Source organism: Geotrypetes seraphini, chromosome 3, assembly GCF_902459505.1.
Source record: "Geotrypetes seraphini chromosome 3, aGeoSer1.1, whole genome shotgun sequence".
Classification (NCBI taxonomy): Eukaryota; Metazoa; Chordata; class Amphibia; order Gymnophiona; family Dermophiidae; genus Geotrypetes; species Geotrypetes seraphini.
The window spans coordinates 413,205,016-413,222,788 of NC_047086.1; the positions used below are offsets into that span (position 1 = coordinate 413,205,016).

General features: G+C 41.4%; 1 protein-coding gene across 2 annotated transcripts in view; it reads right to left on the bottom strand.

Moving 5' to 3' along the window:
* Positions 1-637: 637 nt before the first annotated feature.
* GNMT (glycine N-methyltransferase) overlaps positions 638-17,773 on the bottom strand; it is a 195,817-nt gene continuing 178,681 nt past the window's right edge. For both annotated transcript variants that reach the window (XM_033938861.1, XM_033938862.1), the window contains exons 10-11: positions 4,590-4,711; positions 638-1,055 (exon numbers count right to left, since the gene is read on the bottom strand). In XM_033938861.1, coding sequence (XP_033794752.1) covers positions 884-1,055; positions 4,590-4,711 — 294 coding nt within the window. In that variant the 3' untranslated portion in view covers positions 638-883. The remainder of the gene's footprint in view (positions 1,056-4,589; positions 4,712-17,773) is intronic.

Here is a 17,773-nt window from a genome sequence, read left to right on the forward strand (position 1 = left end):
GAAAATATTAAGAAATGATTGGCTCGAGAGTAATCTAAAAAAATACTTTTTTACAGAAAGGGTGGCAGATGTGTAGAACAGTCTCCCAGACAGAGACTGTGTCTGAATTTACAAAAGCGTGGGATCTCTTAGAGAGAAGAAGCAATAATGGATGGGCCATTTAGCCTTTATCTGCCATCATGTTTCAAGTGAGGTTTTAAGTCAGGCTCAATAGAAGTGTGGCATTGATGATCCAGTTTATTTCTCTGTTAATAGCATAAAAGTCTTGCAGGCCAGAACCATAACTGGACAGGCAGAGTTGCTTGCCCCTTCTGCCCCTCATCCTGATTCCATCTCCTTTTCCCACCTCACCCCCTTCCTGCCCCTCTGCTCAACTGCTGGCTTATACTTGCATTTCAATCCCTTTTGCCTACCCTTAGTTATGCTAAATCTCAAAACTAAGTCTCTGTGTAATTTTTTCTTTGCCCTAAAAACCTGCCTGCAATCTGCTTGATAGTCCTGGGCTTCCAAATGGGTCAATTGTTTGCATTGCATAACAGAATTGAATCACTTCCCTGTGCCAGGAAAGCTGATGCTCAAAAGTAAAGTCACACTTTACTGAGACTGAACAGAAGACAAGATTTACAGACTTATAGAGAACTTTTATCATGTGAATTTATAGACATTGTCACACAGGTTCTTGCTGTGCTACAATTCAGATGTGTGCAATAATATCTGAAGGAACAGAGCTACTGGAGTCAGCAGAGCTTTGTGCTGGCAGAAGACCTTACACGGTTTTCATTGGTGAGTTGTGCAGGTCATCAAATGCAGACAGAGAACTGAAATTTTCCTCCATATATTCATCGATGTGAGAGCGCTGTGGGCTGCTGTTCTGCATCACTCATCAGCTCATTCTCTTTACGACATGGATGAAGTAACAGGGTATCTGCTCCTGGCCTGTTGTGTAGGTCCGGAAATCCCCATACACGTTGTGCTCACATTTCCCCTCAAAAGCATTTTTCAGCAAGTCAGTAAAGGAGTCCAGGCAGTGAGGGTAATAGGACAGACGGAATTTACTGCAACAAAAAGATTAAAACCTTTGAAAGTGATTACCATTTGATATTCATCACAGATCTACAGGCAGACAAGGGGGTGCTTATACTCTTAAAAGTTTATTGGGATGAAAAGGAGAGAGTTCTCCAATGAGAACACAAGCACGGTGTCAGAGCAGTCCTTGGGTAACTGTTCATCTCCCCATTTTAACTAAGACAGCCGAGTAAGGATGGAGCAACTTTGAAGTTCAAATTAGTTATACTTAGTGCACCTGAATGTAAATTGAAAGAGTGTTTGCAAAATTTAAATGCTATAGAACCACATAGTACATCTCATCCTTCACCCCAATTAAAGCAATCAAATACCAGAGACTATTTTCCCTCACTAAGCACATGTACCTGCAAAAGCTAAGGAGCAACTTTTAAAAGGTTTTGCACAGATAAATTGGATGCTAACTGCTATTAAAAGAGAAAATTAAAAATCCTTTGCAAATCATTCCCAATCCATGCAAGGCATGAACCACACTGCGTGGTGTAAAAGTTAATTGCTTTTTTTTACTCCCTCAAAAAATGCAAAGACTAGGAGGCACTCAATGAAGTTACATGATAATACACTAGTATCTTGGATTACGAGTATAATCCGTTCCAGGAGCATGCTTGTAATCCAAAATGCTCGTTTATCAAAGCGAGTTTCGCCATAGGAAATAATGGAAACTCGTGACGGGGTTCCAATGGGAGGGTGAGAAGGATGGGGATTTGGCTGCGCAGCGGGTGCTGGGGGGAGGCAGTGCTCGCTCAAGGGCTCTGTTGCACAAGGGGTGGGAGGGAAAGTAGGATAGAAGCTGGGCAAGGGTCCTCCTGCACAAGGGAGGGGAGGAAAGATGTACATGTGGGGGAAAGAGGAAGAATTGGGGTGAAGGTGAGAAAGGGAGAGACGATCATACCTTGATAATAATAATAATTTAATAATAATAATTTTATTCTTATATACCGCCAAAGCCATATAAGTTCAAGGCGGTTTACAGCAAGAGGTGCTGGACAATCAGCAAAGAGGTTACAATCAAAGTAAGCAATACAATCTTACATAATAAAGAATATGAAAGCTAAAAGGTTCATAGGGTTACAGGATTGAATAAGCAGTGCTGAGTAGATTCTTAGTTAACAAATCGATTGAACAGACTGGTTTTTAATAGTTTTCTAAAATTGAAGTAGGATGAAGAGTGCGCGAAAACGTTACTAAGCCACTCGTTCCATTTGCCTGCCTGGAAGGCAAGAGTTCTGTCCAAGAATCTTTTGTAGTGGCAGGCTTTTATTGTCGGATAGGTGAACAGATGAATTCTTCGTGTGGGCCTAAGATAACTAGCCAGGTTGAAGTGGGAAACCAGGTAAGTGGGGGCCAGACCAAATAAACAGGATTCGCACCTCTAAGGGCAGCCAATGGAGTCTTTGATAGTAGGGGCTTATATTAATTTTAGGCCCAAAAAAGGCACTAGGTCTTATTTTCAGGGAAACACAGTAATAGTCAAGCTCGTTACTAGAGGCTGTGTTAACAGTGAACATAAGAATTGCCACTGCTGGGTCAGACCAGTGGTTCCTCGTGCCCAGCAGTCCGCTCACACGGCGGCCCTCTGGTCGAAGACCAGCGCCCTAAGAATAACCTTACTGGGTCAGACCAATGGTCCATCAAGCCCAGTAGTCCGTTCTCATGGTGGCCAATCCAGGTCATTAGGTACCTGGCCAAAATCCAAGGAGTTTCAATAAATACAAGGAAGGAAATTTGATCGATTTTTATAAATTTTGAACTCTGAGCAGTTTCCAAATTTGAAGAAATTTGCTTGTTAATATCACCACTTTTGAAGGGCTAAGGGCCTGTTTTACAAAGCCGCACCAGCGGCCGCAGCACAGCAATTGCCCCGAAGCCCATAGAGATTAAAAAGGCTTTGGGGCTGTTGCTGCGTGGCAGTCACCAGCGGAGCCCTGCAAAACAGGCCCTAAGAGTCACTAGCTGACGAAAGAAAAAAACCTCAGGTCTCTTGATTGAGCTGCTTATGCTCTACCACCTGTACCCACTTCATCGGTAATGACTTAATGCCACGTTAGTTGTGTTATTAGGACTTTAGATTCTTAGCAACTTTAACTGAGGCTGTTAATGTGGGTCCTTGATTTTGCCTTGCCAATGTTTCACGGCTATAGAGCCACTTTCTCTGGGCTTATGGACTCCCAGCATTCGTCATACAGCTCTGTAAAGTAATCCATAATAATATATAACTGAGACTAGCCCTACCTGAGTACATTCTGATTCAACAGAAACTTGTCTAACTTTGTCTTCAATCCCTGGAGGGTGTTTTCCTCTATGACAGACTCCGAAAGAGCCTTCCAGTTTTCTACCACTCTGGGTGAAGAAGAACTTCCTTACATTCGTACGGAATCTATCCCCTTTCCATTTTAGAGAGTGCCCTCTCATTCTCCCAACCTCACATCCCCACTCAGAAATTCAAGCTCCCTCCAATCCTTCCGCAAACACTTGAAAACTTGGCTTTTTTCAAAAATCTAATCACCTTCCACTCTCTGGTAAACTTGTCCCTCTCTATCTTCTTAGTTCCTCTCCTATAACCTTCATTGTAGTTCCTTTCTATCTTAACTCTTTAAACTGTGCCGAGCTCTACGCTCGCGGAGATGGCGCGGTATACAAACCCAAGGTTTAGTTTAGTTTAGCTTGGAGATGGTGAACAACCTGTCCTTATCTACCAAGTCTATTCCCTTCAGTACCTTGAATGTTTTGATCATGTCCCCTCTCAATCTCCTCTGTTCGAGGGAGAAAAGGCCCAGTTTCTCTAATCTGTCGCTCTTCTCTGGACCCTTTCGAGTAGTACCATGTCCTTCATGTACAGCGACCAGTGCTGGACGCAGTACTCCAGGTGAGGGCACACCATGTCCCGGTACAACAGCATGATAACTTGTCCAAGCCATTTGTTTAAAAAGGTTTGGACAAGTTCCTGGAGGAAAAGCCCATAGTCTGCTATTGAGAAAGATGGAATGTTGCTACTCCTTGGGATTTTGGCCAGGTACTAGGGACCTGGATTGGCCACTGTGAGAACGGGCTACTGGGCTTGATGGACCACTGGTCTGACCCAGTAAGGCTATTCTTACAGTAGAGGGCATGGATAGGCAGACTAGATGGGCCAAATGGTCTTTATTGGCCTTCATTTTTCTTTGTTTCTATGTAAAAGGAATCAGAGTTTAATAGGGTAAGATGATCCACACACAGCATAATGCTCACATACAGCTGAATGCATGGCACAAAGGACAGGGACACAAGGCAGAAACAGGAGATGTCTAGTAACCATTGAAAGTCTTGAACTGGGAATCAGATACAGATCTGTCCATGTCACAGTTGCAATATTATGACATAGTAGATGACGGCAGATAAAGACCCAAATGGTCCATCCAGTCTGCCCAACCTGATTCAATTTAATTTTTTTTTCTTAACCTTTCCTCATTGCATTCTACAGACCAGAATTAACCTCATCACCACTATCTTATAAGGACAAGAGGTACCTCAGCTCTGCCGTTCCATCCGAGTCCTCAGAGGGGACCTGCAAAGTGTAATCCAGGGTCACCATGTGAGGTTTATTGTTCACCCATAGCACTGAAGTGGAGATATCTTTAATCAGCTCACTCTGCAAGAGAATAAGAAGAAAAAAATAGCTTACTTGTCTTCTACAATTACTACTTATTTCTATAGTGCTGCAAGACATACACATTGCTGTACATTAAACATGTAAGAGACAATCTCAATAGAGCTTACAATCTAATTAAAACAGACAGAACAAATAAGGGTTAGGGAATTTCTCACAGAGGGAATGATAAAACAGACATAGGTAAGAGGAGTTAAAAGCATTGAAAAATTATGTCCTACCTGTTAATTTTCTTTCCTTTAGACGCAGTAGATAAATCCAGAGACTAGTGGGATAGTACACATCTACCAGCAGGTGGAGATAGAGAACTGATTTGCAGGTGTATATCTTGGACAATGCAGTTGCAACCTAGCCAACATTTTTCCCATAAGTAAAAAAAATCCTGACCCCCAACCATGAGACAGCACCTGCAAGGAAAATCCGTGAATACCTATTGGGTGGGGCTCTGGGTTCATCTGCTGCATGTAAAGGAAAGAAAATTAACAGGTAGGAAATAATTTTTCATTCCTTAGCGCCATCAGCAGATTAATCCAGAGACTAGTGGGATGTAGCATAGCAACCTCAACTCGGGTGGGGCGACATGCCTCTGCAAGCACCGAAGCACTTAAGGACGCCTCCGTGTGCTCTGCCACATCTAAGCGGTAATGCCTAGAGAACGTGTTGGAAGACGACCAAGTGGCCTCTCTACAAATCTCTTCCAGGGAAAACTCCCTGAACTCCGCCCAAGACGTAGCCATTGCTCTTGTCAAATAATAATAACAGTTTATATACCACAGAACCGTGAAGTTCTATGCGGTTTACAATGATTAAAAGATGGTGAATGAGCATGCAAAGCCACCTGCACCCACTTACCTGCTAACAAATAAGCAGAAGAAATAGTCTCTCGAACCCACCAAGCCACCGAGGCCTTGGAAGCCGCCAAACCTTTTCTAGGGCCTGAAAAGAGCACAAAGAGGTGATCCAAACGTCAAAAGTCATTAGTAACTTGAAGATAGTGCAAGAGCATTCTCCTTACATCAAGCAAATGCAAAGCAGGAAACCTTGACCCCCAATCCTCTTTCCTGAAAGACGGTAGAAAGAGGATCTGATTGACATAAAAAGGAAACACTACTTTTGGAAGAAATGAAGGAACCGTCCGAATCGAAACTCCAGCCTCCGAAAAACATAAGAACAGATCCCTGCAGGATAAAGCCTGCAACTCAGAAACCCGCCTGGCCAAAGCCAGGGCCACCAGAAAAATCGCCTTTAAGGTAACATCCTTGAGTGTTGCAGTAGCCAAAGGCTTGAAAGGCGCCCCTTGCAAACATATAAGGACCACCCTCAGACTCCAATCCTGACAGGGCCTCCACAAAGGAGGCCAAATGCGGTTAACCCCCTTTGGGAACCTTACCACATCAGGGTGAGACCCTATGGACAAACGAGACACCTTCCCTCTATAACAGGCAATAGCCACTACCTGTATTCAAATGGAATTGCAGGCCAACCCTATAGCAACCCCTTCTTGCAGGAAGGAAAAAATCTGATATAGGGAAGTTTGAAAAGGAGGAAACCCTAATTGAATGCACCAAGCTTCAAACACCCGCCAGATCCCAGCATAAGTCGTAGAGGTAGACTTCTTCTTTGCCTCCAGTAGAGTAGAGATAACCTGCTCAGAATACCCCCTCCGCTGCAGCTTCGACTGTTCAATAGCCAGGCCGTAAGACCACAGCAGAAGGGAGCATCCTCGTGAACCTACTCTTGTGGGACACAGACAGGTGTCCCCCGCCACCAAGGCGAAGTGACCGGTGACCACCTCCCCCGAGGAGTCAAACCTGAGGGCTACTGACAATCCTGAAATATCCACCCCGCTGCACCAGAGCTGCGAGCTGGATGAAGCTATACTCGCCCCTTCACCGTCCGGAAAAGAAATCCTCTCCACAGACAACATGGGGCCCTGGGAGGACTGAGGGCCTACTCTACTTCCCGAGCCTGCTCCCTGAGCCTGTTGGGGAGCCGGGGAACTTACCGCAAAGGAATGCAAGGATATACCACCTTGAATCCCCATCTAGGGAACCAAAGGATCCACTGGTGGGTCCACAAAACCCCAGAAGAGAGCCCCGGGCCCTTCCGACTGCAAGGAGCCAGAACTCCCAGTCCTAAGGCTCACCAGCCCCGGAGTGAACTTCTCACAATCTCCTATCCAGCCCCTGCCCACAGGGATGCCCAGAAAGAATCTGCGCCTGGAAAAAAGCAATCTCAACCGTAACCTGCACGCTACACAGAAGACCTCCAAGCTCTATAGAAGCATTGCCCATTCCACCAGCCATGAGGCCAGACACCCCCTCATTCATTCAGCGGAAGAAGTCAAAACCTTGTCATTGTGGAAGGCATGAGGACTGAGGAGGATCCACCCTCAAGGCTGAGGATTTGGCAGGGCAAGAAGGTCGCCGCTGTGTAACCCTGGATCAGGCACTATAAACTGCCAAATAGGAGGACCTATATGCTGATTTCCCCATGCTATACCTCCTGGTATCCCGAAAACACGGCCTAGATGAGGGAGACCTAGGTGCCCCTCTGGACCTATCCTCTGGCAACCTTTGAGACTTAGAGTCTCCAAAATCCTTCACCAATTTTTCAAGATCTTCTCCAAACAGCAACTTGCCCCTAAAGGGAAGACTCACCAGGCGTAATTTGGAGGTAGCTTCCACTACCCAATGCTGCAGCCATAGGTGCCGCCTATAAACTACTGCCAGAGCCATCTGCTTAGCTGAAGCTCTAATCATATTATATAAGGCATCAGCCAGATATGCCAGCCCGGACTCCACATCTGGAAAATCTGGAGTAGAGCCCTATTGGCTACCACCACCCCATCAGTAAATAACTGGATCCACTGAAGACAGGCTCGAGTTGCATAAGAACTGCAGAGTCAGGGCTGCCACATCAAATGAAGACCTTAAAGAAGACTATCTTCCTATCCTGAGAGTCTTTCAGAGTAATACCTCCCTCAATTGGCAGAGTAGTCTTCGTAGTAACTGCCGCTACTAAGGCGTCCACCTTAGGAAGTTTAAATTTATCCTCAAGAGTCACAGGATACAATGAACGCATAGCCCTGTGCCACCTTGAGGCCAGACTCAGGCGTAGTCCATTGCTCAGAAATCATCTCCTGCATGGCCTCATGCACAGGAAAGGTCTTAGGTGGCCGCCTAGTGCCCGCCATAAGGGGATTGGGTACCACCCCCCACCCCCTCTGTATCTGGCAGGGAAATATACAGACATTCCTTAGCTTTAAAGGCCGCCAGTTCCTCCCTATGGAACAGGCGCAGCGCTGAGAGATCATCCCTATCAGCTTCTTCTACATCCATGTCCTGCACCCAGGCCTCCTCCCCCCCCCCCCCCCCCGGAACCGAACAGAGGTAGAGGGCTCTCCGGGTAGGCCAAATCCTCAGCCTCGGGCAGCCTCTTGGCTCTTGTAAACCAAAATGTGGCTGAAATGCCGCCCCCTGGGCTAGGCCTTCCCCGCAGAACCCCCTCTCTCTGGACTTGCCTTCTGCTGTGAAAACACCTTGTGCAGCAGAAGCACAAACTCTGGCGAGAGGTTACCGAAGGCCGCAAGCCCTTCCGGTGCTGCCGCTCCCAGCAGTAGCTCTTCTATTGCTGCAGCTGAGGTGCACGGCTGCACCTCCAAAGCCATAGCCAAATCCGGTCCTGCCTTCTCCCCAAGCACGTCTTTGGCATGGGGAGGAGGCGCACCTTCCAGTATCAAAACAGCTGTTGCAGCGTCTCCCATGCAGCCGGCCAAACACAGACCCGAAATAGAGCGGCACTTCCCGCACCATGAACAACGCTTTACAGCCTCTGCTGCCATGTCTTCCCCCTTCCGGTAATGAAAAATACAGGGGTACACACGTGCTCCTGTTCTGAAAGGCCCACTCCAGCACAAAGTCCCAACGCTATTCCAGCAAACTTGGTCCAAGCCAAATGGCAGAGGTTTTGTTTTTTTTCTTATGGGAAAGAAACCCTCTGGACCAGGAAAATGTCTTCACGGGTGGTGAGGGTAGGGAGGGACCAGGTGTTGCCCCAAAGTCAGAACTGAAACCTGCTGACACCCCTAAGCTCGTCTGGAGCTGAAGCAGCAGGAGCAACAGCCTTCCACATAGGAGCCTCAGAGAGCCAGGAATTATCGGAACAGCAACCATCCAACCTGCTGGAGATAAAGCATATTGGCTGGCAAGAGGGACTCCATCCAAGATATACATCTGCAAATCAGTTCTCTATATCAACGTAGATGTGTGCTATCCCACTAGTCTCTGGATTCATCTGCTGACGGCGCTAAGGAACTATTATTTCTGTACAGCTTTCTAGTTATTTGGATAAATTCTCTATTCTCCCATTCCAACATGGTTTTCAATATAATTTCAGCACAGAATCATTATTATTGACACTGATCTCTAAGATTCATAGTCTATTGTCTCACAATAGATATGCTATTTTGCTACAGTTTGATCTTTCAGCAGCTTTTGATGTAGTTCATCATGATATACTGCTCTGCTTACTTTCTGAGATAGGCCTGGATCAGAAAACACTGAGATGGTTTACAGGTTTTCTAACATTGTACAACTATGAGGTATATATTGATGGTGAAACATCTGCCTATGGAAGTCTGCGTGTGGAGTTCCACAGGGTTCTCCATTGTCTCCTTTACTTTTTAACATTTGACTACGGATGATATTTTTATTCTATTAGAAGTAGATCCAAAACTTCTGAAAAAGCTACAATCTTTACAAAAGGTTTCAAGCCCTCACCAAGCTCCCAAAAAGCTTTCTGCACTGCAAGTGTGGCTAGATGGATAACATTGGTGTTAAAATACTTAGTTTCTTTTTTTTATTTTATTGATTTTCACATCAAAGAACAAAAACACTTTGATACAGGAAATTAACCAATGAACCAATCAGGCCTTAGGCATAGTGGATCCGCCCATCCCCACTAAGTCTATACTCGAGCTATCCCCACTAAGTCTATACTAAGAGCTATACTTGCTCGAGGAGCGCAGAGAGAGGGGGGACATGATCGAGACGTTCAAGTATCTTACGGGCCGCGTCGAGGCGGAGGAAGATATCTTCTTTTTCAAGGGTCCCACGACAACAAGAGGGCATCCGTTGAAAATCAGGGGCGGGAAACTACGAGGTGACACCAGGAAATTCTTTTTCACTGAAAGAGTGGTTGATCGCTGGAATAGTCTTCCACTATAGGTGATTGAGGCCAGCAGCGTGCCTGATTTTAAGGCCAAATGGGATCGGCACATGGGATCTATTCACAGGGCAAAGGTAGGGGAGGGACATTAGGGTGGGCAGACTAGATGGGCCGTGAGCCCTTATCTGCCGTCTATTTCTATGTTTCTAACGTTTCATTGGAGACAATCTCCGAATTTTTCATAATATCTCTGGTCTTGCCAAAACCATTGCTGAACCTGTAGTGGGACTAGCAATAGATGCCGAAAAGGCCTTTGATCGTGTAGAATGGCGGTTCCTACTGCAGGTTCTGAAATGGTACCATTTTGGGGATAACTTTGTAGCTTGGATTCAGGTGCTATATTGGAAACCATGTTCAAGAATTTTAATTAATAATTCCCTTTCAAATCCAATTTACTTACATAGGGGAACAAGACAGGGCTGCCCCCTATCACCTCTCCTCTTTAATCTTTCTTTGGAACCCTTTTTATCTGCCATTAGACAGTCCACCACTATACAAGGTATTCCCACAACCTCTCGAGATTTTAAGATTGCAGCAAATACTGATGATATTATGCTCTATCTTAAAAATCCTCAACAATCTCTTTCTGCCCTCATCTCCTTAACGGACTTATATTCGTCATTTTCAGGCTATAAGGTTAATTGGACTAAATCCATTATCTTTCCACTCAATGATTATGCCTCATGCTCAGACATACGAGATTTCCCATTCTCATGGTCTACCTCACCAGTAAAATATCTTGGTACGTTTGAACATAAAGATCCTGATGTTATTATGGACTTTAATATCACCAAATTGAAAGACTTAATAACTCACACTGTCTCGAATTGGTCACCACTCTATATTACATGGTGGGGTCGCATTTCTGCACTTAAAATGACTTTAGCGCCTCAAATTTTATTTAAACTCATAATGCTTCCCAGCTTATGTAAAGCACAAATATATAGATGGATTGATCGAAAATTATCTTCTTTTATTTGGCACCATAAATGGCCTAAAATAGCACTCAGTAAGTTAAAAGCTGCTAAAATCCATGGGGGAGTAAATCTTCCTGATTTTTATAAATATCATTTAGCCTCGTTAGCTAAGTATGGCTCCTACTGGATTACCTTTAGAGAGTCTGATGATACTTCAGCTATGCCTTCCTGGCTCAATCTAGAAATCTCACTTTGTAACCCAATACCTATTCATGTTCTCCCAACCATGTGTATGCCTAAGCACCTTAAACAATTCCCTCTCTTTCTGGCGACTCACACTGCACTTCGTGCATTAGATAAAGTGGCTCGTAATTCCATCTTCTCCCAAAAAGATATGTCACTCTGGAATAACAACTCACTGAAAATTAATAAACGATGCTTTAACTGGAAGAAATGGAAAGATGCTGGTGTATGGACTGTCCGGTCCTTATTTAATGGATCAGTATTGTTATCCTTTTCCACTTTCTGTACAAATTTCCCGCTATTATCAACTCAAAAACACCAATGGTCAATTCTCTCTTTTCTCCTTTCTAATCTACACCTCTCTGATACTTCATCCCTCTCAGAGTGGAGTCTCTTATCTATAGAAATGGGAAAGGCAATGTCATTTTATTATAAAATATTAAGGGATTCTTGTTATACTCCTTCTTTGGCCATTGTGGATAAATGGTCTAAAGAGTTTGATACCCCTCTGACGGAGAAAGATTGGTGTCATTTATGGTCTAAAGTTAACCGACCACTGCTATCTGCTAGTATGTCTCAATCATTACTGTTTGTTATGTGGAGATCAGTATGGACTCCCTATAAAAAGAAAAAAGTGAATCTCACATCTGATCAAGTTTCAAGTTTATTTATACTTAATGAATCGCCTATTTTAAATTACTAGGCGATGTACAATACAACTAAACGTATAATTAAAACATGGATAGTAATGTATAAATTAACTTATGTTGTACTTTAAAAACAAAATTAACATACAATAATACATACATGATAAAAAAAATATTAGTTTAGGACAAAAAAAAAAAAACGTACAAGAGACATGAGGATAGATAGGGGAGAAGTTACAATGTTTGAGCAGAGACGAAAGAATTACAACAAAGGAAAAAACAAGAGGAAGGGAGATAAAAGCATGCCGGAAAGATGAAAAAGAGATATAATCTTAAGAATCATAGGCATCTTTAAAGAAAAATGTTTTTAGAGTTTTTTTGAATATGGTAAGATCTTTTAAATCTCTGATATATTGAGGTAAGAGATTCCAAGATTGAGGGGCCATAATGGAGAACATGTCATTACGCCTAGTACCAATAATCTTCAGTGAGGGGACCGAAAGGAGGTTAGAAGAGGAAGAACGAAGCGGTCGAGTAGTAGTATAGGGGATCAGCCATCTATTAACAAATTGTGGCTCACTAAAATTTATGGTTTTAAAAACCAAGAGTAATAATTTAAACGTAATGCGATGACTTATTGGGAGCCAATGAGATTTGATTAGCAGGGGAGTGACGTGGTTGTATTTTTTAGCGTTATAAATTAATTTAACAGCTGTATTCTGAATTAATTGCAGCCTTTTTTTTTCTTTTAGTGTGATGTTAATAAAAAGGGAATTACAGTAATCTAGTTTAGAGATTATTAAAGAATGAATGAGAATATTAGTGGATTCGGGTTGTAGAAACTTGAGAAGTGAACGGATTAGACGTAATTTATAAAAACATGTTTTAACTGTTTGACTAATATGATCGTGAAAAGTAAGTTTGTCGTCTATCCAAATGCCTAGAATTTTTATAGTAGACACCAGTTCTAATATCGTATTATTAATAGAAATTGGAGAAATTAAATTTATATCTCTTTTCCAGGTAAAGAGCATTGTTTTTGACACTTGTTGGCATTGTCTACAATCACAAGGAACTTTTAAGCATATGCTTTTCTCATGTCCTCAGATCCAGACTTTTTGGACTCAAATTTGGTCCCTCATATTTCAGATCACCAATTGTAATGCAGATCTTTCCTTTGATATTATCATAAAACGCTCTTTACACCCTTGTTTTGAATATAGTCTCTGTGAAGATAAACTGATTGACATTATGATTTCAGTTGGTATTCAACATATTCTGCAAAATTGGAAATCAGCCTCACGATTTAACTTTACCTTCTGGTGGCATTCTTTATGCCTCTATAAACGTTTTGAACAATATGCAGCTGAAAAACTACAGTATCGACAGAGACACTTGATTCAAAATCTTTGGTCTCCCATTGACGTGTACTTACAATCTTTGTAACTATTTCGCTATATATGATATAACATGTTCTTTTTTGTCTGTTATGTTTTGCAAATTCATGTTCTCTGGCTTTTGTGAACTTTGATTGTTCTCGAATGTCTTTCTTCTGTATGTTCATTCTTCAATAAAAAGATTGGAACTTAAAAAAAAAAAAGAAATTGAAACAGCGTTGAAATCTCTTAGAGTTGGATCCGCCCAGGTGGTGATGGTTTTACAGTAGAATTTTACAAATCATTTCAAATTATCCTATTACCCCATTTATTAAATTTATATCAGTCACAACTAACTAACAATTGCATCATAGGTACTATGGCAGAATCATTAACAATCGTTTTGCCAAAGCCAAATAACGATTCAACTTTGGTTTCAAACTACAGGCCTATCTCACTAATTAATGTAGATGGAAAACTTTTAGCTAAAATATTGGCTTTACATTTGGCTAAGGCTCTCCCTTTTATTATTGATATGCACCAAACTGATTTGTTGCTAAAAGACATTCATCTAATAACACCAGGTTGGCTTTTCACATGTTAAATTTAACAAAAGCTATGAATGAACCTGCTTTCTCTGTGTCATTGGATGCAGAGAAAGCTTTTGATCGGGTGGAATGGACATTTATGTATTAAGCATTAGAATGGTTTGGTATAGGTTCAGGATTTATACAAATGATTCAAACATTGTATAGCTCCCTAACTGCAAGATTGTATATTAATAATAATTTATCAGAGCGTTTTATCTTGCGGAGGGGGGTTAGACAAGGCTGGCCATTATCTCCTTTGCTTTTTGATATTGTATTAGAACCCTTGTTATTAGCCATTCAACAAGCAAAGGGGATACAGGATATTCTTCGTACAGACTGGGAATATAAAGTCTCTGCCTATGCAGATGACATTTTGCTTTATTTGAGAAATCCAGAGACTTCCATTCCATGTTCGCTTGAGTTAATAGAGAAATTTGGAACATTTTCAGGATATAAGATAAATTGGAGTAAATCTGAAATTCTGCCTCTTAATGTGCATTGTACTAAAGGATTATTTGACTCATTTTCCTTTGTATGGAAGGAAGATGGATTAAAGTATTTAGGTATTTGGATTAAAAATAATCTTGAAGACACAGTACTGGTAAAAGAGAATGAGAAATTTTTATTAAAGAAAGTATCAGAAATGTGTGAGCAATGGAATCCTTTACATCTTTCTTGGTGGGGGAGTTTTTTTTCAGGGGTCCTTTTATAAAAAGTTAAATGGTATTTTTACAAAATTTGTTTGGCTGGGTAAAAGGCCTAGAATTGCTTTAGTATCTTTACAAAAATCAATTATGGAGGGTGGGGTAAATTTCCTAAATTTTTATAGGTATCATCAAACCTATATTCTGCGCTAGGTTATGTATTGGGTCCTCCCAGAGCTCATGGAAAATATCCCAGATTGGTTGTATTTGGAATGGCGACTCATGTTTCCTTTACATTTATGTCATGTTCTCAGTATTAAGATGCCTAGAAAATATAAAGATAATAGAATATTAATGGATACATGGAAAACATTGTGTTATGTCAGTAATTTAACACCTAATCCAATACATAAATCAACAAATCAATCTCTATGGGTAAACTCCAAGATTCAAATTGGCGGATTTAAAATCGTTTGGAAGCAATGGATTATTGCAGGTATACGAACTTTAAATTATGTTATTTTAAATGCTTGATTTTTCACAGTTACAATATAAATGTGGTCTTAATAAATCACAAAGTTTTAAATGGTTGCAAATGAAGCAAGCTATTCAGGAGGGGTTCGCTGAATGGAAAAATCTTAATAATCAGTATAGTCTGGAATTCTTGTGCTTTCAGGCGGATTTCTTGGGTCACCAAGCCGCACAGTGGTATAAATTGATATCTGGATATATGAATAAAAAACCAAGGACTGGTCTTAGAGACATATGGAGCATTGAGATTAAGCATCAAATTTCTGCATCTCAATGGCCACGAATTTGGTCTTGAGGATGAAGTCTACAGTGTCAGCATCTATGAGACAAACTTGGTTCTTTTTGTTATACAGAGCATTTTGGACCCCAGTTCAATTACAAAAGTTAGACAGCTCTAAGTCTAATAGGTGCTGGCATTGTAAACTTGAAGCAGCGACTCTAGGTCACTTATTATTCTATTGTCCCTTTATTATGGCCTTCTGGAAATCAATTTGGTCCCAAATTAATTGTTTGTTAGAAAATCATGTAGCATTAATATATGATACAATTCTCTTTGGTATGTCGATATGAACAAGGAGCCAGATTTCATCAAGTAATAATAAACTTTTATTGATAATGACAGGAGTCGCCATTCAACATATAACAAGTAATTAGAAAAATTATAGTAGATTAAATTATACCTTTTGGTGGAATTCATTATGTCACATTTATAAAATGGAAACCATAATTGCTATACAAAAAGGTAATTATAATAAATTTATAAAGATCTGGGGGCCATTGACAGCTTACTATAATTAATAGATGCCATTTTCTATTGGAAGTATATTTGCAAATGGGGGGAGAGGGGGAGGGTGGGTTGTCTAAATTATACGGAAGGTTTTAACATATAAATAAGAGTATTTATATTTGTATATTTTTGATTAAATATGAATGGAAAGGGTGGGTGGGAAGGGAATAAACTTATGTATCTGAATATATTAAGAAAATTCAAGTGATGTAATTAATCTTAAATCTTTTATTAATTGTACACTTGATGTAAGTTTTAAAAAATGAATAAAGAATTAGAAAAAAAAAAGAGTTAATATAAGTCTTACCCTTATTCTTATGAAAAGAAAGAGGAAATAAGATTTAACAGAGGAAAGAAAAGGGTTTATTTTTTGTTTTTTTTAAGTAAGAAACAGGGAGAAGGAGAAGAGAAATTAAGCAGACATAATGCTGAAAAAAAGGGAAAAGAGCAGAATATGAAATGCTGAGTAACTTGGCTTTTAGAAGTTCACAGCACATCTATCCATCAAACAGGTGCCAGCGCGTCCTTAGATTCCTGCCCGGCTCCAATTGCTGTTCTTCCTGTTGCCTTTTCTTAGATCTAGCAGTAGACTCCTGCCAGTGATATTTTTCCAATTTTTGTAATTCTGTCGAACCAGTAGTCGGCCCAGTATATTCCATCAAGCCCTCCTTACATAAATAATCCTCTGCTTCGATCACAATTAATAACTGTTATCAAAAGGCCAAATGGAAACAGCCATTTATAACGCAAATTCTTCTGTTTCAGAACTGTAAGAATTGGGCGAAATTCTCTCCTCTTATGCAAAGTAATAGCAGATAAATCCTGAAATATTTCAATATTATAAATACCCAGTTTTCTGGCCTTACAGATCAGTCGCTCTTTATCTACAAAATTATGCAGGTACACAATTATGTCCCGAGGCTTCTCAGACATTCTGGAGCCTGCCATCCTGTGATCCCTGGTTTTTCACTGTGGCTAGGGGAGTTTCTTCTGCACTCTCAGATTTTAGCATAAAGGCAAATATTTCCTGCGCCACTTTCGCAGCATCTTTATTTACCTCAGTGTTAGGGACCCCTCGTATCTGCAAATTCTGCCGCCAAGATCTATTCTCCAAATCATCTATACAATTCACACAGTCAATTGTTTTTGGGTATCCCCCACCTGGCCACCTATTGTCTTCATCATTATATCTTGCTCACCAACTTGCCGCTCCGTTTTTTTCCACTCATCCCAACAGTTCTGCCAAATCTTGCCTTATTTCTTTTACAGCGTCTTTAATTTTCCCCTTCACCACAGCTATTTCACTCTATTTCCAGGGCCCACTGTTGGAGTTCTTCCTTTATGGCCAAAACCGCCGGGTCAACATGTCTCCTCTGGGGCAGAACCATTCGTTCTATTTCCTCCTCTGACACACTCTCTCCTGAGTCACATGGCGTCTCGTGGGCAGTTCCCGGTCCACGACGGAGACCACCTTTCTCCTGCCCTCTTTCCTGAGAGCCACTCTCCTCAGGCTTTTTTTCGCCGGCATCTTGTCTCACAATTCTCCCAAAATTCTTCAGATATTGCTTTCCTTTTTTCCGCTTAAACTTCACATGGAGGGGGTTTCGGAGCCACCGAGGTCAACGCTCCCTCCTCAACCCGCCATCAAGGTTAGTGACATCACCAGAAGGAGTGACATCACCAAAAACAAGTTAATGATAAGTTCTTCATTTAAATAAGTCAGATGAAGTACTGAATATAATTAGGCATAATTGTGAAGAAAATGATTGGGTTATGTGAATGCTGAGAGGGAGGGGGGAGAAGCTTGAAGTCTGATAAGTTATATTGAGGTGGTTGAGAGAATCACACGAAGTCTTGGAGGAAGGAAAGAAAGGGGGGAAGGGGAGGGTGAAGGGGAGGGGCTGGGGAACTAATGAGAACTTGGAAAAAGAACTGTAAGATCTGTTAGGATAGGAAGGTTTAAGAGAATAAAATGAAAAGATTATTGAAAGAATGATTGGAAGTAAGATAAAATTGAGAAATTTGAATGTGAATGGACTCAATATATCCCGAAAATGCCAATCATTTTTAAAATAGATGA